General features: G+C 33.9%; 1 protein-coding gene across 1 annotated transcript; it reads right to left on the bottom strand.

The window, feature by feature from the left end:
• Positions 1-8,750: 8,750 nt before the first annotated feature.
• ANGPTL5 (angiopoietin like 5) lies at positions 8,751-23,792 on the bottom strand. The gene is made up of 8 exons (XM_068556222.1): positions 23,697-23,792; positions 21,351-21,495; positions 19,611-19,714; positions 18,628-18,721; positions 16,345-16,445; positions 14,590-14,710; positions 12,314-12,499; positions 8,751-9,070 (listed from the first exon to the last, which is right to left on the bottom strand). The coding sequence occupies exons 1-8, from the start codon at positions 23,790-23,792 to the stop codon at positions 8,751-8,753; spliced, it is 1,167 nt and encodes a 388-aa protein (XP_068412323.1).

Raw genomic sequence — 23,792 nt, 5'->3', positions numbered from 1 at the left:
ACTAATCTGCAGCCTGCAAAAAGGAGATTCCAAACAGAGTAAGTTAAGCAAAATTAGAAGACAGAGAAACACACAGCAGCTGAAGGAGCAAGGTAAAAACCCACCAGACCAAACAAATGAGGAGGAAATAGGCAGTCTACATGAAAAAATCAGAGTAATGATAGTAAAGATGATACAAAATCTTGGAAAAAGAATGGAGAAAATAAAAGAAACATTTAACAAGGACCTAGAAAAACTAAAGAGCAAACAAACAATGAGGAACAGTACAATAAATGAAATTTAAAATTCTCTAGAAGGAATCAATAGCACAATAACTGAGGCAGAAGAACGGATAAGTGACCTGGAAGATAAAATACTGGAAATAATTACTGCAGAGCAGAATAAAGAAAAAAGAACGAAAAGAATTGAGGACAGCCTCAGAGACCTCTGGGACAACACTAAACCCACCAACATTCGAATTATAGGGGTCCCAGAAGGAGAGGAGAAAAAGAAAGGGACTGAGAAAATATTTGAAGAGATTATAATTGAAAACTTCCCTAATATGGGAAAGGAAATAGTTAATCAAGCCCAGGAAGCACAGAGAGTCCAATACAGGATAAACCAAGGAGAAGCATGCCAAGACACATATTAATCAAACTATCAAAAATTAAATACAAAGAAAAAATATTAAAAGCAGCAAAGGAAAAACAACAAATAACATACAAGGGAATCCACATAAGGTAAACAGCTGATCTTTCAGCAGAAACTCTGCAAGCGAGAATGGAGTGGCAGGACATATTTAAAGTGATGAAAGGGAAAAACCTACAACCAAGATTACTCTACCCAGCAAGGATCTCATTCAGATTTGACAGGGAAATTAAAACCTTTACAGACAAGCAAAAGCTAAGAGAATTCAGCACCACCAAACCAGCTTTACAACAAATGCTAAAGGAACTTCTCTAGGCAGGAAACACAAGAGAAGGTAAAGACTTACAATCACAAACGCAAAACAATTAAGAAAATGGGAATAGGAATATACATATCAATAACTACCTTAAATGTAAATGGATTAAATGCTCCAAACAAAAGACATAGACTGGCTGAATAGATAAAAACAAGACCCGTACATATGCTGTCTATGAGAGACCAAGTTCAGACATAGGGACACATACAGACTGAAAGTGAGGGGTTGGAAAAAGATATTCCATGCCAATGGAAATCAAAAGAAAGCTGGAGTAGCAATACTCATATCAGATAAAATAGAATTTAAAATAAAGAATATTACAAGAGACAAGGAAGGACACTACATAATGATCAAGGGATCAATCCAAGAAGAAGATATAACAATTATAAATATATATGCACCCAACATAGGAGCATTTCAATACATAAGGCAACTGCTAACAGCTATAAAAGAGGAAATCAACAGTAACACAATAATAGTGGGGGATTTTAACACCCTACTTACACCAATGGACAGATCATCCAGACAGAAAGTTAATAAGGAAACATAAGCTTTAAATGACACAGTAGACCAATAGATTTAATTGATATTTATAGGATATTCCATCCAAAAACAGCAGATTACACTTTCTTCTCAAGTGCACATGGAACATTCTCCAGGACACATCGTATCTTGGGTCACAAATCAAGCCTTGGTAAATTTAAGAAAATTGAAATTGTATCAAGTATCTTTTCCAACCACAACGCTATAAGACTAGATATTAAATACAGCAAAAATCTGTAAATTATACAACATATGGAGGATAAACAATCACTACTTAATAACCAAAAGATCACTAAAGAAATCAAAGAAGAAATCAAAAAATACCTAGAAACAAGCGACAATGAAACATGACGACCCAAAACCTATGGGATGCAGAAAAAGCAGTTCTAAGAGGGAAGTTGATAGGAATACAATCTCAGCTCAAGAAACAAGAAACATCTCAAATAAACAAGCTAACATTACACCTAAAGCAATTAGAGAAAGAAGAAAAAAAAAAAAAAAAACCCAAAGTTAGCAGAAGGAAAGAAATCAAAAAGATCAGATCAGAAATAAAGGAAAGAGAAATGAAGGAAATGATAGCAAAGATCAATAAAACTAAAAGTTGGTTCTTTGAGAAGATAAACAAAATTGATAAACCATTCACCAGACTCATCCAGAAAAAAAGGGAGAAGAATCAAATCAATAGAATTAGAAATGAAAAAGGAGAAACAGCAACTGACACTGCAGAAATACAAAGGATCATGAGAGACTACTACAAGCAACTATATGCCAATAAAATAGACAACCTGGAAGAAATGGAAAAATTCTTAGAAAAACATGACCTTCTGAGACTGAACCAGGAAGGAATAGAAAATAAAAACAGACCAATCACAAACACTGAAATTGAAACTGTGATTAAAAATCTTCCAACAAACAAAAGTCCAGGACCAGATGGCTTCACAGGCGAATTCTATCAAATATTTGGAGAAGAGCTAACACCTATCCTTCTCAAACTCTTCCAAAATATAGCAGAGGAAGGAACACTCCCAACTCATTCTACAAGGCCACCATCACCCTGATACCAAAACCAGACAAAGGTGTCACAAAGAAAGAAAACTACAGGCTAATATCACTGATGAACACAGATGCAAAAATCCTCAACAAAATACTACCAAACAGAATCCAACAGCACATTAAAAGGATCCTGCACCATGATCAAGTGGAGTTTATCCCAGGAATGCAAGGATTCTTCACTATATGCAAGTCAAACAACGTGATATAGCATATTAACAAATTGAAGGAGAAAAACCGTATGATGATCTCAATAGATGCAGAAAAAGCTTTTGACAAAATTCAACACCCATTTATCTTAAAAACCAGAAAGTAGGCATAGATGGAACTTATCTCAACATAATAAAGGCCATATATGACAAAGTCACAGCCAACTTCATCCTCAATGGTGAAAAACTGAAACCATTTCCTGTAAGATCAGGAACAAGACAAGGTTGTCCACTCTCACCACTATTATTCAACATAGTTTTGGAAGTTTTATCCACAGAAATCAGAGAAGAAAAAGAAATAAAAGAATCCAAATCAGAAAAGAAAAAGTAAAACTATCATTGTTTGCAGATGACATGATACTATACACACAGAACCCTAAAGATGCTACCAGAAAACTACTAGAGCTAATCAATGAGTTTATTATAGTAGCAGGATACAAAATTAATGCACAGAAATCTCTTGCATTCCTGTACACTAATGATGAAAAATCTGAAAGAAAAATTAAGGAAACACTCCCATTTACCATTGCAACAAAAAGAATAAAATACCTAGGAATAAACCTACCTAAGGAGACAAAAGACCTGTATGTAGAAAACTATAAGACACTGATGAAAGAAATTAAAGATGATACAAATAGATGGAGAGATATACCATGTTCTTGGATTGGAAGAATCAACATTGTGAAAATGACTCTACTACCCAAAGCAATCTACAGATTCAGTGCAATCCCTATCAAACTACCAATGGCATTTTTCACAGAACTAGAACAAAACATTTCACAATTTGTATGGAAACACAAAAGACCCCGAGTAGCCAAAGCAATCTTGAGAAAGAAAAATGGAGCTGGAGGAATCAGGCTCCCTGACTTCAGACTATACTACAAAGCTACAGTAATCAAGATGGCATGGTACTGGCACAAAAACAGAAATATAGATCAATGGAACAGGATAGAAAGCCCAGAGATAAACCCACGCACATATGGTCACCTTAATTTTGATAAAAGAGGCAAGAATATACAATGCAGAAAAGACAGCCTCTTCATTAAGTGGTGCTGGGAAAACTGGACAGCTATATGTGAAAGAATGAAATTAGAACACTCCCTAACACCATACACAAAAGTAAATTCAAAATGGATTAAAGACCTAAATGTAAGGCTAGACACTATAAATCTCTTAGAGGAAAATTTAGGCAGAACACTCTATGACATAAATCACAGCAAGATCCTTTTTGATCCACCTCCTAGAGAAATGGAAACAAAAACAAAAATAAACAAATGGGACCTAATGAAACTTCAAAGCTTTTTCACAGCAAAGGAAACCATAAACAAGATGAAAAGACAACCCTCAGATTGGGAGAAAATATTTGCAAATGAAGCAACTGACAAAGGATTAATCTCCAATATTTACAAGCAACTCATGCAGCTCAATATCAAAAAAACAAGGAACCCAGTGCAAAAATGGGCAGAAGACCTGAACAGACATTTCTCCAAAAAGATATACAGATTGCCAACAAGCATTTGAAAGGATGCTCAACACCACTAATCATTAGAGAAATGCAAATCAAGACTACAATGAGGTATCATCAGTCAGAATCGCCATCATCAAAAAATCTACAAACAATAAATTCTGGAGAAGGTGTGGAGAAAAGGGAACACTCCTGCACTGCTGGTGGGAATGTAAATTGATAGAGCCACTATGGAGAACAGTATCGAGGTTCCTTAAAAAACTAAAAATAGAACTACCGTATGACCCAGCAGTCCCACTACTGGGCTGAGAAAACCATAATTCAAAAAGAGGAGTCATGTACCACAATTTTCATTGCAGCTCTATTTACAATAGCCAGGACATGGAAGCAACCTAAGTGTCCATCGACAGATGAATGGATAAAGAATATGTGGCACATATATACAATGGAATATTACGCAGCCATAAAAAGAAACAAAATTGAGTTATTTGTAGTGATGTGGATGGACCTAGAGTCTGTCATACAGAGCGAGGTAAGTCATAAAGAGAAAAACAAATACCTTATGCTAACACGTATATATGATATCTAAAAAAAAAAAAGTTTCTGAAGAACCTAGGGGCAGGGTAGGAATAAAGATGCAGACATAGAGAATGGACTTGAGGACATGGGGAGGGGGAAGGGTAAGCTGGGACGAAGTGAGAGAGTGACATAGATTTATATATACTACCAAATATAAAATAGATAGCAAGTGGGAATCAGCCACATTGCCCAGGGAGATCAGCTCGGTGCTTTGTGACCACCCAGAGTGGTGAGATAGGGAGGGTGGGAGACACAAGAGGGAGGGCATGTGGGGCTATATGTGTATGTATACCTGATTCACTTTGTTATAAAGCAGAAACTAACACACCATTGTAAAGCAATTATACTCCAATAAAGATATTAAAAAATAAAACTATTTATGCCTTTGAAATAAAAGATTTACTGTTACCTTTGCCTAATATTTATCCAATAATTTGGGCTTTTTAATGTATTTAATGGATCTGTAATCAATTTTTGTACAATTAGATGTTCCTTTCTATTTTCAAATTGTTAGTAATTTTCCCTCTTTGCCATTCTTCAATCTGTCTCCTCCCCCACTAATATAAAACTCTACTTTTCCTGTATACTACATTATATATTTTTTAATAATTATAGAATTTGTACTCTACTGACCTTTCTGCTTTCCTCATAATAATTATTTTGTCACTTTATTGCAGTAGGCAGAGTTCTAAGATGGCCCCAAGATTCCCAGGCTCTTTTTTACATATACCTTCTCCTAGTTATTCAATTAAACACTAATTTATTTACGGCTTCAAAAAGATTTTGCAGATGTAATTAAGGTCTCAAATCACTTAACCTGAAGATAAGATTATTCAGGTGCATCTGACCTAATCACATGAGCTCTTTTTAAAGCAGTGAATTTTCTGTGGCTGGTCTAGCTGGCTGCACAGTAGGAAGTTAAAGAGCTGTTCTGGCTGCCCTGGAAGAAAACAAATATCCACCCTATACACTGCACCTCGGACCACATGGCAAGGAACCGCAGGCAGCCTCTATGAGCTGAGAGTGGTCCCAGCTCACAACTAGATGGACAACTGGGGCCTCAATCCTACAACCACACGGAAATAAATTCTACCAACAACCAATGAGTTTGGAAGAGGTTCCTGAACCCAGAGGAGAGCTCAGCCTGGATGACATCTTGATTTGAGCATCATAATACCTGAGCAGAACGGTGAGCTGGTAAATGAGTGTCATTTAATTTAAAGTCACTAAGTTTGTGGTAAATTGTCCCATAGTAATTTTTAAAAACTAATATATTTACAGTATCAATTCTTTTTCAAACATTATCTGTTCTCATTCATTACACTTCCAGAAGCTCTTCAAATTTTCTCAAGTAAAAAAAACCGTATTGACAATTCATGGTGTCCTTATGTTAAATTTATGGATTACTATTTGGATCCAAATAGTCTCCCTCCCTTTGGTATGAAGGAACAGGTTCAGAGGATCTGCAGTGGCTCAATGGAAAGAACAAGCTGGTACCAGCTGCTGAGTGAGTGAGCTCCCCCTTTCAAACAAAGCCACTTTCTCAACCATGAAATTGTACTGTTACAAAAATGCCCTCCCATAATGCACTATTCATTAGCATAAGTAGGCTCTCCTACCTGCCAGCCTGTACATTTTTTCCCAATAAACACTATTTCATATATGCCAGTGAAGCAGTGTGTCACTGATCTCCTTGGCATGACCTAAGTCCTCCTCACATATTGTTCTTGCAACTCCAAACTGCTCTTGGCTCTCAAACCCACTACTCCATTCATACATCTGGGGATATTTGCACCAAGTCCTCTATTCAAAGAACATGATTGTGCTGCTATTTAGGGTCATTTATGTTTCTTGGTAATGTTTTATAATTATTTTTAAATAGATTATTAACCTACTTCTATAGCTCTCAAAGCTATTATGAATGTTAACCTTTTTATTTATAACTAATATATGCTGGTATAGAGAGAAGCTTTTGGATCTGTATAGTTTCTTTTGATTTTTAACTGGACACAGTTTCAATTTTACTGATAATTAAATTGACAAAATAATAAATTATTTGTATTTTTAAATGAGACCATTTATCCAGATAAGTCCTCAGATTCTGAAAGAATGAATCTACAGTGATGTCATGCAGACCTTGGGTATGTTACTCCAATCTTTTATGCCTACTTCTAAGAGATGTAGGCATGGTGTTGGGATAATAGAGAGCAAAAAAAGAACCGTTGTCTTGATAACATAACTTCCCCCAAGGTTAAGGTCACTTCATTTCTGGAAGTCTGAAGCTCAGCATTATTATCCAAAATATACCTTCTCCTTTGCAGTGGGGGTTGAGGCCTCTTAATACTTTCACACCTTCTCATAAGGCATCCTGGGGGCCACTGTCTCTTACCCATTCAAAGTCAAATACATCTTCCTATTCCCAAACCCAGAGAAATTAAAATTTCTTGCTTTTGTCTGGGTCTGTCATTCCCTTAACATCCCAACATTTATTCCCATTCTGCTTTTACCCTCAACATTTCCATTATCTCCATAACCTTTATGGTAGGGTAAAAATTTGAAGCCCTTAGACCTTGCAGTACAATAAAGGAGATTCCCCTGTATAGGACCAAGAATTTCAAGGTCCAGAATCCACACATTAGACGTAGCTTGCTGAGTAGCAAAATTCTTTTCTTAATTGTATATAAATTTGTTTCTGGTACTCATATCACTGCAGGCAGTGAACCTACAGTTCTCTGCTCCTGCAACCTAGTAGGCATCTTACCTCACTGTCAAGAAACAGAGCCTCAACTGTGCCTTTATGAGATGGACGGGAAGCCATGGGGAACCATGCTCAACCATTTGCAACTGTATCCCATCTATATTCTGTACATGGTTTATTCACTGCTTGGTGAGGAGATCAAAGTGAAAGCAATCTTGAAAGGTGACCATGTCATTTTTGCTCATCCCTGAACTCAGATCAGGTTCTATGTTCTGATTAAACTAAGCCCTCTGCTGTACTCAGATAACTCACCATGATCTCTGTACCCTCATATGTATTTTTAATTCAGACCTCCTCCCACCTCACTTTTCAGCTACTTCTACCCATTGTATAACCCTAACTCTGGACAAAGTACTTTTCTGTTCAACCTTAATTTTCTTAATTAACTAAACGTGGTCTAGCACATTCCTTGCTGTGTTTTCCCATGGAAGGCTTGCCACTCCAACTCCTTCCAACTTCCTAAAAAAAGCTTGCTCCTAGAGCCACCTCTAGACCACTGATTCATTGTTCTTTCTCCTTCAATTAAATCTCATACCATTCCTATTGCCTTAAAAAGAGTTAGGATATAAATGTGTTTTAGAATGCAACTGATCAGTATGCAAGTAAGTTCATTACAAATAAGAATAAATTTATTAACCACAATAAAATAGGAAAACAAGAAGGACTTTATTTTTGCAGCAAACTCTTATTACCTGTGAAATATTATGGAATCACCTGGAAATAGTAAGGTTTTTAAACTATGTGAAGTTTATATATTACTCTGCACAAAATTATTCCTTGTAACTGTCTTCAATAGAAATTATCTGTAGATTATATATTTAGCCATTTCAAATAAATATAGAAATAAGTATAACACTTTCTTTAATTTTCCTAATAATGCACTATGGTTTACATGCTTTAAAGAAAAGGGAAAATTCTTTAAAAGGACAACAGACTCCAGGTAGATAGGTTGCAATACACTCAAAACAAATTTTATTGTATATTGTTAATATAATTAGTAGTAAAAGCATACGTTGAACCATGTTTTCCTTTATAAAACTACAAAATTAAAGATTTCTATTTAGACTCATAATACCTAGAAGTCACCTATGGTTAAATTTTGGCTAATATGCTTGAAACACTCAGTAAAAAGAGAAACTATGTAAAATTGTTTATATATTATCAAAAACAACTGTGGAACACTCATTACAATTTAAAATGAGATTACTTAAAATATGGATTGTAAATTCTTCTAATTTTCATTGAAACAGATTTAATCTTGACAGGTGAGTTGTTTTTGGTCCATGTGCCCCATCGAATTCCAGTTGCAAGCAATTTTCCAGGGAAGTAATGAATGCCATTCAGATTTGCGAGACCACACTGGTTGAACCACCAGCCGGTATTGTTACTGAAGTGGCTGCAGCTCTTCACAGACTGACCACTGATGGAGCATGCAGGGCGACATCCATCATTATCAACATCTGATGTGCTAAAAGGCATTGCATTTTGATTATCTTCTTTTCTGAAACCCCGGAATGCATCACCTAGGTAAAATAGATTTTTTTAATGACGAAATTTAAAGGCATTTTTTGTAATTTTAATCAACATTTACCAACCCATTATGCAAAAGCATTACATCCCAGAACTAAGGTTTAAATTATATTTTACTAGGTGTTATATTAAAATCTCTTCTCCGGGTGCAATATGCCAAGATCTGGTAATGAATTCCTCAACATGATAGGCATGTTTAAGTAGACATTTGTTGGAACAAATTATGGTGGTCTGTGATGGCCTAGGAAAACTTTGCATATTATCAGTTAATAAATTGAAAACTATTAAATCGTTGCATGATTGTATGAAAGGACCAAACAGTAGCAGTATAAATTGAATGATAGTTTCCTTCGTATGCTTTAAAAACTAAATCCCATCCCTTACCCCTGGTAACCACTAATGTGCTCTCCATTTCTACAATTTTGTCACTCCAATTATTTCATATAAATAGGCTCAGAATATGTAAAAAAAGAATAAGTGGACATTCGATATAAAATCACAAATCACAAAATGGAAGCTTGGCTGTGTAGAGAGAAGCAGATAATTTAGGTCAAAAATATGGTGTATAAACCTGTCATACTTTGGGGAAGAGTAATACGGTAATTGGTAATTTAGGAAGAGAAAATAATTTACACACAAATTTTTATACCAGTACCATTTTACATCACTTTAGGTAGAGAGGTATGGATGAAGGTGAAACCTCTACCTTTAAGGAACAAATTTATAACTGCAAAAGTTGTTTGATTTTATTTAGGGGCCACCAAGTTTATATTAAATGCCCAATGCCCTCAAGAAAAAAAATCAGCTATACCACTGAGGTATGCCTTTTCTTCATGGCTCTCCACATGATATGCATACTAATTGGATAGTTGTTAAAACACCACCATATTTTAAAGACTTACACTGGACATTCTATGTATGGTATCCCTGATAGTCACAGTAATCTTCAAAGATTAAGTATCTTGGCCAAGGCAACCTGGCTAACTAAGTAGCAGGGGTAGAAGTCATGTTTGTTTGTTTCTTTTAAATCACATAAATAAAAGATTCTAATTAGTCCCATTGTACTTAGATTTCACTTATAGATAAAATTTGCTAAAATGTTTGAAACACTAAGTAAAAGTGAAGCTATGTAAAATCTTTGAAGAATTCAAAGCCCACGTTTGTTTCATTATGTTCCAAATGTTTGGCATCTTTTGAGATGTCTTTGAGGAACCTGGAGAACTTCACTAATGGTAGTGGCCTATCCTGTACCCCAGCCCTGTCTCTGACCATGTACTTCATAGGAACAAAATGTCAAAATTGCACATATTTGCAGGGAGAATATCATTTTCAATACCACATGGTGCAAAACCTTTCAGAAGTTCAAATGAGAAAGACAACACTTATGGACCATTGCCTAAATTATATGATCCCTCCACAGATACTCTCCCTAGTTAAGTCCAACCATCAGAAGGATCATACATTATATGAGCTCCTAACTGGATTATATTTAATAATTTACTCTAAAAATATAATGCATAGGTCTATTTTTAAAGAAATGGCCCATTAAAACTCACTGTTACGTTTTCTGTCCGAGTGTGATTAGAAAACATGACACTTTGTTTTCTCTAAGAACCCAGAAAAATGTCTCTCAAGTTTTAAAACCAGGACAATGTGTCCTCATGGAACAACTGTGCTCCTCAAATGTTCAAATTTCATATTTCTATTTTTGCTCTGAGCTCAAAGTCAAATGTCTGGCTCACCTCTACCAAATACCTGATCATACTTAACTATACTGTTATCTTTACATTCTTTTGACATCTTTTTCTTTATTTTGATTATATTATGTGATGAACATTTGAAAGTTACTTAACAACTTTATTGGGAAAAGGCAGAATAGGGCAGGACAAAATTTGAGGCTTCCAAAATGAAAAAATTCTTTCCATTATAAACTGTATCCTCTAATGAGATCCTAGTCATCTTCTAGAGAAATCCCACATAAACTTTTCCTAACATTGTATGTTCCATATTTAGATAGTTCTTTACTCTTTTAGAGATGAAGCCTCAAAAATTATATAACTCCTTAAAATTGTCCCTATATGTCAATATTTAAATTTCAGACTTTTACTTAATATCCTAAGTCTAAACCCCCTCAGATATCAGAGATTCCATCCATACCAGGCAACTTCTCATGTCCAGTAATTTTCCTCCCTCTGTGCCTTGACTCAAGCTGCTCTGTTTGCCAACATTCATTTGTCAAAAGCCTATCCATTCCTCCAAGTACAGATCAGTGATTCTCAACTATAAGGATGCCAACATATCCATCTAGTGAATACAAATACCTGGGCCCAAACTTACTGGATCAGATTCTGCATGAGTATGTACTTTCAAAAAGCATCCCAGGTTGACTCTAACATTAATTCTTTGTTGAAAACTACCCTTCCATGAAGATTTTCTGGATGCAATCCACTGGAATCATTCTCTCTTTCTCTTTGGCCCCAAAAGCTCTATCGGTATTCTGTGTTTTCAGTTTTATTTAATCTCCCCCTCTATATTGTGATCAGTTAAAGAACTGGGAACACAACTCATTCATTTTTGGATTTCTAACACTAAACATACCTAATGAACAAGTACCATGATGAGCAATGAACAGGAGAGCTGAATTTAGTATTAACTCAAATTTAAAATATCAGCATCAAAATATGAATTTAACATCAAGTATTTTGAAGTTCTAAAAATTTAACTTATTTGGAAATGAGTAGATGTACCGAGATATAGCCAAAAAAAGCCCCCACTAAACTAGTTGTTCTATCAGCCTGGGTCCTTGCCCTTGCCCAGATGTGATGAGCTGGGACTCGGGCAAGTCACTTAATCTTTCAGGTTTCTTCACTTGTAAAGTGAGAAGAGTGAAGAGCAGCTCTAACATTCTATGACTTCTAAACACCAGCCTCTCAGTACATGAAAATGTAAATAATGCCTTCCCAGCCTGCCCCACAGATTCGCTATCTAAAGAATCAATTGTGATTACATATGGCAAAATTGTTTTAAAGTGTATAAAGCACTTCAAAATCACGAGGTGATGCAACCATCATAGCAGAGTTTCAAAACTCAAGACTTAGCCAGTTTTCTCATTCCTAACCTATTCTGTTATCAGTTACGTGTCATATACCAAAAGAAATGCATTACTTTTATCTTCATCTAATATTGAGTCAGCTATATTTAAATCTTTTGGATAACTTTAGGAATAAAAAACTTACCAGCATTTCCCGAATATCGTCCTAAGTGCATTTTAAAAAATCTTGTTTCATCCTCTAGCCAAAAATTATCATATGATGCATAAGCGAATGTGTCATCTTCAGATTCCAGTGCCACATACAGCATAAAACCGGTATTCTTCTGATTCACTATGTAAAAAATCTTTTTCAGCCCTAGCCAAAATTCACCTATTTAAAAAAAATGCTTTTTTAAATATATTTTAATACAAGTTAGATAACCCTCTGTTATTAAGTGTTTGATTTTGCTTAGCGTTATAACTAACTCCAATAACTCCAAGATGGCACACATAAATTATTTGAGAGACTAGATTGCCCTGGTTCAAATTATCAGTGTTTGCCTAATTTACCAAAATATATATATATGTGTATCTTCCCACTTCTACTTTACTAGACTTGGGATAACCAGTCTCTGTTTCATTTTTTTATCTCCCCAAATTAAATTCAAAAATTCATTTAAAGGTCACGTAAAAAGTCAAGTTTTACCTTAAGGCATGTCAACAAAAAATGAGTTCAAATATTATGGCAGGTAACAAAATGATGTGTACCAGTAAATATAAGAGGTTTAACCTCCAAATCAGCAACTCCTAAAGAAATATTTTCTGAAAATGCTCAGTAGAAATTATTTTTTCTGTCTTTGAGAATAATGTTTTGTGAACAAATATTTCTTTGTTATAATGCAGCTCGTCAGTTACTTATGAATGAGGACATAAGGTAGCGACACTGGAGCATACCCAGGTTAAGGGTCAATATTTCCAAGATGATTATAGATCCAAGATGGATTATTGAGCTCCCTAATTCAGACTGCATTCTTCTCGCATGTTCTAGCCAATGGCTTTCTACCTCCCTCTACCCACTGTGGCATAACCTAAATGTGGACACTCCTGCTCTGAAGTATATACCTCTGCTTGAATCATGAAATTACTGAAGGAAGTAAGGATCTAGTCAGAGCAAACTTCAAGAATTGGGGGACAATGTGACAGCATTCAAATCTTAAAACTATAGCTAAGATACTAAGTCACTCTCCAGGCCTTACAGGGGCATTTTAGCTACATTCCCACTTAGAACTGAAAAGTATTCTGAAGAAATACTGGAAGAAAGGAAGTATAGGAAGTAAAAAAGAAGTACAAGAAGGAAGGTGGGCCCGCTTAGTTTCTCACAGTCTGACACTACAATTTAAGTGTCCTTGCCATCTTTCCCCTCTACCCCAACTTCAGATTTAACTGAACAGTACATTTTCCTTAATCCCAAGTTTATTTTTTTAAATAGGCCAAGTACAAAGCAGTCTGCTTATGTGAAGTATACCTGCCTGAAGACATTTTTTGTCAAAACTCAGATAATTTTCCCATGGAAATAAGCATTAAGTAAGGAAGATAACAACTTAGAGCCTGCAGATCTATGACAGCTCAATTCAGAAGGCAGCCCTTACTGGAAAATTGGAGGTAATGCTAAGAAAACACAAGTATATCAACTGCATTCCATAGCATGGCAGCTATTTGGCCTTACTTATGACATTTTATTACATTTCATGTCCCTTCTAACACCATTGGCATGCTGTAGGGTTTTTAGCAGTAGGACAAACACCACCACTTATTAAATCCTTGGATGACATTATTATGGGATGTTAGAGACTTTAAATTATAACAACAGTAACTTAAAATAATAGCATAAAAATGATCAAAGTCACCTGAAAATGTTCCAATTAATGTAAAATTCTGCAGGGTTCAGAAATACTGGTGCTTCTATTCACCAGCAAAAGTTGATGCTGCCATGTGGTAATAACGTGAACAGATTTTACAGTTCACCTGGGGTTTACATTTTCCAAGTTTTGAGCATAGTGATTTTTACTGACATTTACGTAATTTGAATTCCTACAGCCATTGACCTCAATTTTCTATTTCGTATGCTTGTGTAGACACAGCACAAATCTCAAGAATTTCAAGGTCCCTGCTCATTCAGGTTTTCATTCTACAAATAGTTGTTGAGTATCTGCCAGAATTCTGCTGGGTGCATAATCAATACTTAATAAATAAGACAATTTAGAATTTTCACTCAAATCACATTTCAACTAAAAATAAAGATTTTCATATCCCAACTGAAGACCTGTTTAAGTAATTTGGCATATAACCAGAGGGTAATTTGTCATATTTTTATATTCACAAGGATTTGCTATTTTTACTAACAGTTTGACCAATAGAGACAGAGTCCATAGGCATATTATCAAAAAGAAGAAAAAAGAGGAGAAATAAATAAAATTTGACCTAAAAGGTCACCAAATCCATCCAGATAATCGCACCATAACCTTTGGAAGTCAATTATCCCATCAATCCTTTTCTGTATCACAGTCCAACCACCTCCTCTGTAATCCATGTCACACATTACCTAAAATAAACCCAGAAAAGACAAAAGTAACATAATATTATTTTCATTCTTTGATATAAAATTCATACTTCACCCTTAAAGCCTAGAGAAAGAGAAGATACTTCCACTGAAAGTTTCAGTGCAACTGTATGTCATTAATGTATTCAGATATTTTTTAAATCTCTAGAAATAATACTGTTTATTATAAAACAAACCTAATTGCGGTCCCTGTATCAGTCATTTTTTTAACATATGTGTTTGTAGCATTTTAAGGTTACCCTCTTATTCCTCAACTCCATAAATATTTTTCAGTTGAGTAATAACTGTACCAATCTGATGTGCCAGAGTGATGTATTTCTTTATAAATTAACTTTTCCTTTTAATTAAAACACTGATTTTTTAAAAACAGCGTTAAATATGCCTGTGTGCCTGTCTTTGATTGCTTTTTTTCCTCCAAAAGCCTGGAAGGCTGTGTTCAGACTGGGATTTTCAGACAGAAAGGCATGATTTGTGCCCCATCTCAGCAGGCACTCATAGGTGCATCTGTGGTGCTCTGTTAAATGCCTCTAAGAGGACAACCATAGGGGACCCATAGAAGTGACACAGTGAGAAAATCAGAGCAATCCTCCCCATCAGAAACTTCCCACACACAGACAGAAAAAGGCAGTGTGGAGGAAGTTAGGGAACCAACACTTTCCCACCAAAGAGGTAATTATGCATCCCACTCTTCACAAAATTAGAAGCCTTCCCTTTCCACATCTATTCAGGCCCATTTTTGAATCTGTAGGTGAAGTAATTTAGGTAATTTAAAATTATTTCCCACTTAGTTCCCAATTTTTGACATCCTGTCAATAGATGTCAAAAAATAATGTTAGTATCTCTGAGATGAGAAACTGGTTTAGAAAAAAATATTTTAATAAAAACTATCAATAAGGTATGATATTGGTATTATAAATTTCTTATGCACAAAAAAGTAACCAGAAAATTATATATATATAATTTTTATATATTATATAGACTATATGTAATATAGTAATATTATAATACATAATTTTAATAACACATAATTTCTAGTAGAAATTTCTTCTAGAAATCATGGTATAGAACTACTAAGGATAAATATAAGAGTAATTTATTTGATTTGATTTAAGAAATGGATCAGGTTCTCAATCTGTCTCACAATTCAGTGAAAGGTTTTTTTAATTATTAATTTCTTATACAATCACAAAAAATCACTTATCATCCAAAGAAAGTATAACCAAGTGTAGGAAGAGAAACTAAAGTATTTTTAGCAAGCCCCAAGGCAAAGCACACAATTATTTTTTAATATCCATAAGCTAATTCAAGCAAGTAAGTATTTATTTTGCATAGTTCTGCCTACTGTAAGGATAACATAAGATCTTGCACCAAATGGATTTACTTTAAAGAGTGTAACCATGAACACTCAAATAGAAAAGTGAAAGACCCTCTAGTTCTTTTATTGGTTTGTGGTTTGGGCAAAGAATTCCAGAAAACAAAAATTTTGAAACTGGAACTTATACTGATTTATTTTAAAATTTTTAAGAAAAATTAAAATATTAAAACAATTAAAATTCTAATATTATTTAAATAAATTAGATGCCTATCCTATTCCATATAATAAGGGAAAACTTTACCTCAAATGGGTAACTAGATCCTTCTGGGTGGATTATATACAAACCACTTGGTGTTTTAGTGACAGAACCAATGGTATCTTTAATATCAGTACAATCTAAACCTAGAAAAGTAAAATTAGTTATTTAGGATATTTCCACATATACATTTAAGACAATCATTTTATAACAGAGAATTGACAGTGCTATCTGAAATTATTATTATTAAAATGTTCAGTAATGATGATTTTAACTTTTTGAAAATGAAAAGTTATCTCAACTTTAGAAATAAGAAACTAGATAGATGTAGGAACTGGGATTGAATAAGTTATGCTGCAATAAACCTTCACTAATAACTAACTCACTGTTATTGATTAGTATTCCATTTGGTATCAACATTTATTTAATATGTTTTATGATTATGCATTCTCTTGTCCAATAAATAATGCCCTTTCAGAAATCTAGGCTTATTTTGGGAACATAATGTGTAACAGAAATCTGTGTGAATGAGGAGGAGAAAATCCAAAGGAATAAGTAGATTAATTACTATTGACACATCCTTTCTCCACTATTTGAAATTTCAGAGATTCTAGTGTTTGGGGGCCCACCATTACAAACAGGCAAAGGGAGAGGAGGGGGAAATCACTTTCTTCACCAGAGAAAATGATGCTGAGGCTAGAGCCTGCTCTGTTGACAATAGCTAGAACTGTAGCAGTCTATAATCACCTTCTCTTAAGCACTCCCCTTTCCAGGGGATTGTAAATATATTATGTAGATACGATATTATAGTTTACTCTGATATACTTTACTTTGTGTTATCTTTTATAAATGTGATAAAACAAATTCAACCCTTACAGCATCAGTTACCAAGAGAACAAACACATGAAAGCCTGAGACTTCAGAGCCAGAAGCTTGGGTTAGATTCCTAGTTCTACTATTTACTAGCCAGAACCATTAGCTAAGTTACTTACCTACTTTTCTTCATGTGCAATATTGTTATAATAATAATACTATCTACTTCATAGTGTCATTCTGACGATTTACATAGTAAGACATTATATCAATATAAAGCACTTAGCACAGTGCCTAGCGCACAGTAAATATGCAGAAAATGTCATCTACAAAAAGGTAGCTATAAAAAATTGCTTGCTTTCCCCTTCACTTCTAGAAGATATAGATTTGTTGCCTTTCTTCTGAATTGCTAAGAGACATTTTCATAATAACTTTATGCTCAGAAATATGATAATAGAAGTTTACAATGAAGGACTAATCTGAGTTGGAATATCTGCTTTGCCATCACCATCCAAATAAATATGAACAGGTTATTCAGATGTTTCTGGGCTCCATATTCCTTATCTGAGTATGGTGATCATCATAGCAAACACTTATACTGTCTTACTATGCATCAAGCAATATTTTAGGAGCTTTTGGTGTATTTATTCATTTAATCCTCATAAGAACCATATGAGGTAGGTACTATCAGTTTACTGATGAAGAAACTGATATCAAGGAAACAGTGGATGAGGGATTTGAAGACAGGTGATCTGACACCAGAGTCCATGCTCATAACCACCATGTTACACTACCTACACTACTCACTTATGGGAAATAAATGAGATATAATCGAATAACAAAAAATAACATGTGAAAGTGCCTGTCATAGTACCTGACACATAGGTGATTCTCAGTAACAGTTTATTTCCTTCTCTTTGTAAGGAAAAAAAGAAAGATCATTCATTAGGCTGTCAATAAATATTTACTTGCTTGGAACTTCTTGTTATTAATTCACAACTGTAAGATATATAGGGCACTTTTCTTAGAAACCCATGACTTTAGGAATTACTATACAGTGTTTTAGTATAAACAGTGCTAAATTCCAGTTTTTTTTGTCTTAAGTTTCTTTTTCTTTCCAAATTTTATGTCCCAATTTGAAACATCTCAAACATGTTAAAAATACTTTTTACAGGTGGGAGGAATTCTGAGACCTTCTTTTCTTCTAACTGAAGATTGATTATTAATATTAAAATGTAAAAGGAGAGCCTGAATTCAGTTACATAAAACTATGCAATTTTCAACAGATTCAGAATATCTGCATACAGCCATAGCTTTCAAATGGTCAGAAAAGCTTCCCAATTCAGGAAAGTACACATTGTCTGGGTTGAAATTTGGCAGGTATTACTCCTCCAGTCTGTTAGATGATAATGAGCTGTATTTTTTAAACAGAAGTTCTAAATGCATCAACCTGTCCAGGAAATTTTTAAGCAATAAAAGACAAGTATGAAAAGGGTGAAATACCAAAGTTCTCACCATGTGACTGAACTGGTCTGTGAGGAAAAGTATCCAGCTGTTTTCTAAAAACTTCTGTAGTCAAAAGGAGAACTCGATTCATGAGCTCATTAACCTAAACACACATGCATACATTTAAGCAAATTTATACTTGAACAAAACTCTCTTAGCTGAATTTTATAAGTGATATCTCTAAGCCTCTTATAAATCCAGCTTTGAAATATATATAATGCCCATTTTTCTTTTGAATTCCTTACTGCTCTAAGCAGTAAAGAAAGGCATTACTAAATAGCAATCATTAAATTGAGTACTGTTTTCCTCCTACACGTTGCTTTCATCTGCCCAATTCTGCATTTAACTGCCCTTGCAGATCTGTTCTTTGTATCTTGCCTGCTCCTTTGCTGTAGTTTCTTATCTGATCTCCCTGTCTCCTCCCTCTGCTCTTCCTCAAGTCATCCTCCTCACTAGCTGTCAATCTAATCATCGCATTTCCCTGCTCAGACACTTCAATGACTCCTTGGTGTGGCATGAGTTAGCTCCTATTTGTTTAAGTCAGTTTTCCTTATACACCTCAACCTCACCAGCCACTCCACCCCTGCACCACTTCAAGCAGTTCCCCAGAATGGAAGGTCCTACTCTTCTTACCCAACATTTGTGACCTTTGAAGCATTTATCCATCTTTCATGATTCAGTTCATAATCTCTGTCATCTGGGAACACTTCTCATAGCTCAGATATTGAATTTCTTTGGTGCATCCCTCTGACAGCATTCACAACATTTTCAATACATTTTTCTGCTCCCTTAGACTGTATAAGCTTTAAGTGAAGATCTTTTTTTGTTGTTATTGCTTTCTGTTTGCCTGAGGCTTACTATGGTGCCTCTAACATAGTAGGCACTAAATAGATGTATGCACTTTAATGTATTAAAAAATTAAACAATTATACCTCTAGCTAAGTATATCAATGTACACATACAATAACAACACAATTCTAAAAAATCCATACCTGATTAGATAAATAATCCAAGGAATCTTGCTGCTCATCCATCATATTTCTTAGCAGTTTTTTGGTACTTCGTGTATAAGAAACAATAGAATTTTGCAAATTTCCTTAAATCATAATAAAATGTGTTTGCTAAATATTATTTTGTTACAGAAAACAAGTACAGTGAAAAATAATTTCAAAATGATTTTGGATAAATATGTAACAATAAAGCTCAATCTAATACATAGAATTGCATATTCTAGTCAGTACTTTTTTGTTCAACCCAGGATTATCCAAGAAAACAATTGTTTCAATACCTCCCAATGAAAGTATGCTTCCTAATAATTTAGATTACCCCCAAATAATTTAATCTGATATAAATGAGAGACAACTTTCTGAATATCAATTCTCACTTTATAAGATGAGAGGTACAGAAGCAGGAGGTCCAAGACTCATCAATTCTTACTACATAAGAAAGTAAAAGGCAATAATTCCATATCATGTAAGTTAATTTTAAAAGTAAATCTTTCTTTAATTTTTTTTCTATTAATGCTATATTGTTATATAAACAAATTACAAACACACATACATATATACCCATAATAAATCTTAGTCAAAAGTTTTAGCTGGTTGGTTTCTGGTTAAACTTTTACTATGTATTTTTGTTTTTATTTTAAAACAATCTTACTTATAGAATAGTTTCAAGAACAGTATGAAGAACTTTTTCTTAATTCTTTTGAGCATGCCACCATGATGCCCCTGGATACTTCAGTGTGTTTTTCTTACACCAAAGACATTCTCCCCAACACAGCCATCAAAATCAGGAAATAAACATTGACTACCATGTACTTCTCAGATTTTATCCAAGTTTATTCAGTTATACTGATGATGTCCTTTACAACAAAAGGAGTCACACATTATGGCATACATTATTCTTTTAAAAATTATTTATTTCTATGTTCCTAACTTTTACTCTAGCAGTAGAATCACATTAACAATTCGTGATATTTTAAAATCTACCTCACCCAGCTTCATCTCTCATTTTTACTTTCAGTCTCTCACTTTCTATTAGACACTCCCTGGATTTAGACATCTGTCTTAATGGATCTAAAGCCACACTCATAGGTTTGAAAAGCCTGAGATACCTGTATTATACATAGAATTAAACACAATAAAGTGAGCTTTTTATACTTTCTGACCTAGGAGTTACAGTCCTATAAGAACTGGATCAGAACCTCCTCCATTTCTGATCCCCCGTCTCACTTCACCGCCTATGTACATATAAATAGATCATGAAAATTACTGCACTGTTACTAGTTTTAAACAAAAATGGAGATTTTAAAACTTTTTATTTTTTATACTTTGCCACATAAATTCGCTGTGAATTTGTATTATATCTATTGTAGAATTTACTCAATATTAGTGAATTCCCTCTCAAAACTCAGGTGAAATTTGCCATTTGTTCAGACGGAAGTAAGAAAATAGTGCTAGGCGAATTGATACTATCAGTGCCTTCTGGCTCGCCCCTTCCCTATGTGGCTAGTTGGTGTCACTGGGCCATATTACATAGAAGAAGGATTTGTTCATTTATCAAACACTTACGAAGCACCTACTATGTGCCAAACACATAAAACTCCTGGCCTAGGATGATCAGGATATATATAAAATGACCCACACAAATGCTAAGCTATATTTTTCCATCTCTACCCTAGAAATAATAAATCATATACCTGTATAATTGTGGTTATTTTTAATACTTACTACACATGAAATGTTTTTCTTCTCGTGTAATCTTAGTTTTAACATCACATGATTCCTCACAATCTTCTTTATAAACAGTAGCATTACTTTTACTTTCACCTTTTGCATTAGATTCATCTTCTACAATGTTATCTACTGGAGAATCCTTTATATTAAAAAAATAGAAATAAGAAAAAATATATGAAATATGTTGTATTACCTAATATGTCATAAATAAGAAGAGTGTAGAAAAAAAGATGAGATTTCAGGACATATACAAGGATGATCATTAGAAAAAAACATAATTAACTGGTTAGTTCAAACTTCCACAAATAAACCTTATGGGTAAATTCTAGGTATGAACAATAAATATATGTTAATTCATTATTTTTGCTCTCCTTTTTTCTTCTCCATTTCCAAAAGGAATCATTTAGGGTCTACGTTCTAGTGTGGTGGCTCTATGGCCTTGACCTTTAACTTTTACACATTTCCATGTGCAATATAGTTCTGACCATCCCTCTTCCAGGAATTGTGCAATTTGAAGTTCTTTGAATGGGTACTAAGAAGGTTACCTGAGATGCCTACATTTCTATGCCAAAAACACTTTTTGCCACTAGTTATTAGGAATCGTGGTTTGGGGGAAATGTGCAGGAGAATTGTTGCTTTTGTATAAGCTAAAGTATTTACAGATTTGAAAGGTAAAGTATGCATAGATTTAAAAGGTACCAGTGAATATTTAAAAAGGATAAACAACAAGGACCTACTGTATAGCACAGAGATCTCTGTTCAATGTTATGTGGCAGCCTGGATGGGAGGGGAGTCTGAGGGAGAATGGATACATGTATATGTATGGCTGAGTCACTTTGCTGTGCAACTGAAACTATCACAACATTGTTAATTGGCTATACTGCAATATAAAATAAAAAGTTAAAAAAATAAAAAAATAGAAGGTAGCAGTGATAACAGAAAAAAAGCATGGAATTTTGCTTTGCAAAATCAACAGATATCATTTTAAAAAGCCAGCAACCTTATATATAGAATGGATAAACAACAAGGTCCTACTGTGTAGCACAGGGAACTATATACAATATCCTGTAATAAACCATAAAGGAAAAGAATATGAAAAAGGATATATATATATTCAGTTACATATGTATAACTGAATCACTTTGCTATACAGCAGAAATTAACACAACATTGTAAATCAACTACGCTTCAATAAAATAAAGTTTTAAAAAATTAAATTTAACTTAAATTAAAATAAAAAGCCAACAACCAACTACAAACCTGTGATTACTAGTGGGGAGAAGGAAGGAGAAAGGTGCAAGATGGGGTAGGAGATTAAAAAGTACTAACGACTATTCAAAAAGAAAAAAGAAAGAAAGCCAATTACAGATGTCATTCTAAAGGTATCTGTTGTTGTTGGCACACTACTGGTTTTTTTAATGTTAAAACATTCTTTGGTAGAAGTTATGTGATTTAAAATAACTCTGTAATTTAAAGAACATAATAACAAGCTTTGTCCTCTTTGACCTGGATATTGAGAGAAAGGTAAAGAGCTAATCACAATATAAAAGATATTTGCCCAAAAAGATGCTTACATTTTGTTACATAGATCTACTTTTAACTTTTTGCTCTTTCCCCTAAACTGCTATAATAATTGACATAGTAGATGTTTTCAAAAACTTAGGTTACAACTATATTTTTTAGATCTAAATAAGATTCTTAAATTTTTAGTATAGAGAATTGTTATTAATATTTCTGTAGCTTTTTTAGAATTTATTCTTGCTTCAACTTTGGAATTTAGTATTGATACAGTGGTAAATACATTTTATAACATTTAACAATTATAAGCCAACATTTAAATGTATAGAGATCCAAATCACCATCTACTCATAGTATTTCATACACTATCTTAGATATCAATCACTCTGACATTGTTTTGAATAAAATTTTCTAATTTTAAATTTTAACATTTCCTAGGTAACCAGTCACAAGACTATATTTGAAGTATGAAAGTTTATAGAATAGTTTTTTTTTAAGCAAAGTGAATTTTTTTTACTACCTACCAGATATTTCATTATTAAAGTTAACTGGAAAGTTGTTGGCTAGTTTTTAACCAAGGCCTGCAATTTCTTTAACAATTTTTCACAAGAAATGTATTAAGAGTCAATCTTCAGTTTATGGTTTCCTAAGCTTAAAAGTAATATTATTTAAGCATAAGTCTCAGCATTTCTATATAAACACTTTAATTTTCCCATAAATCATATTGAGTACTGTAATTAATCTTTTCAAACATCTAATATATATCTTGAAAACTATATAATCATGCTTTCCTAGCTGAAATAATATTGCTGAAATTCTTACCGTAGAATGATGCACACAGTTACCTTGTATAACTTCTCCACAAGTAAAAATACATAGATTTAATAACAAGAGTGAAGCTTGGAAAAGATAAATCAT

Source organism: Eschrichtius robustus, chromosome 11 (genome assembly GCF_028021215.1).
Source record: "Eschrichtius robustus isolate mEscRob2 chromosome 11, mEscRob2.pri, whole genome shotgun sequence".
In the NCBI taxonomy this organism is placed as follows: domain Eukaryota; kingdom Metazoa; phylum Chordata; class Mammalia; order Artiodactyla; family Eschrichtiidae; genus Eschrichtius; species Eschrichtius robustus.
The sequence above is the reverse complement of the archived record's forward strand: the minus strand, read 5'-3'. Positions and strand labels throughout refer to the sequence as shown.

Excerpts from the sequence above, each read along its gene's own strand:
- ANGPTL5 (XM_068556222.1), bottom strand. The coding sequence starts at position 23,792 with ATGATTTATCTTTTCCAAGCTTCACTCTTGTTATTAAATCTATGTATT. Across the intron at positions 16,446-18,627 it reads CAGACCAGTTCAGTCACATG|GTTTAGATTGTACTGATATT; the intron begins GTGAGAACTTTG and ends TTACTTTTCTAG. Across the intron at positions 12,500-14,589 it reads TGGATTTGGTGACCTTTTAG|GTGAATTTTGGCTAGGGCTG; the intron begins GTCAAATTTTAT and ends TTTTTTAAATAG.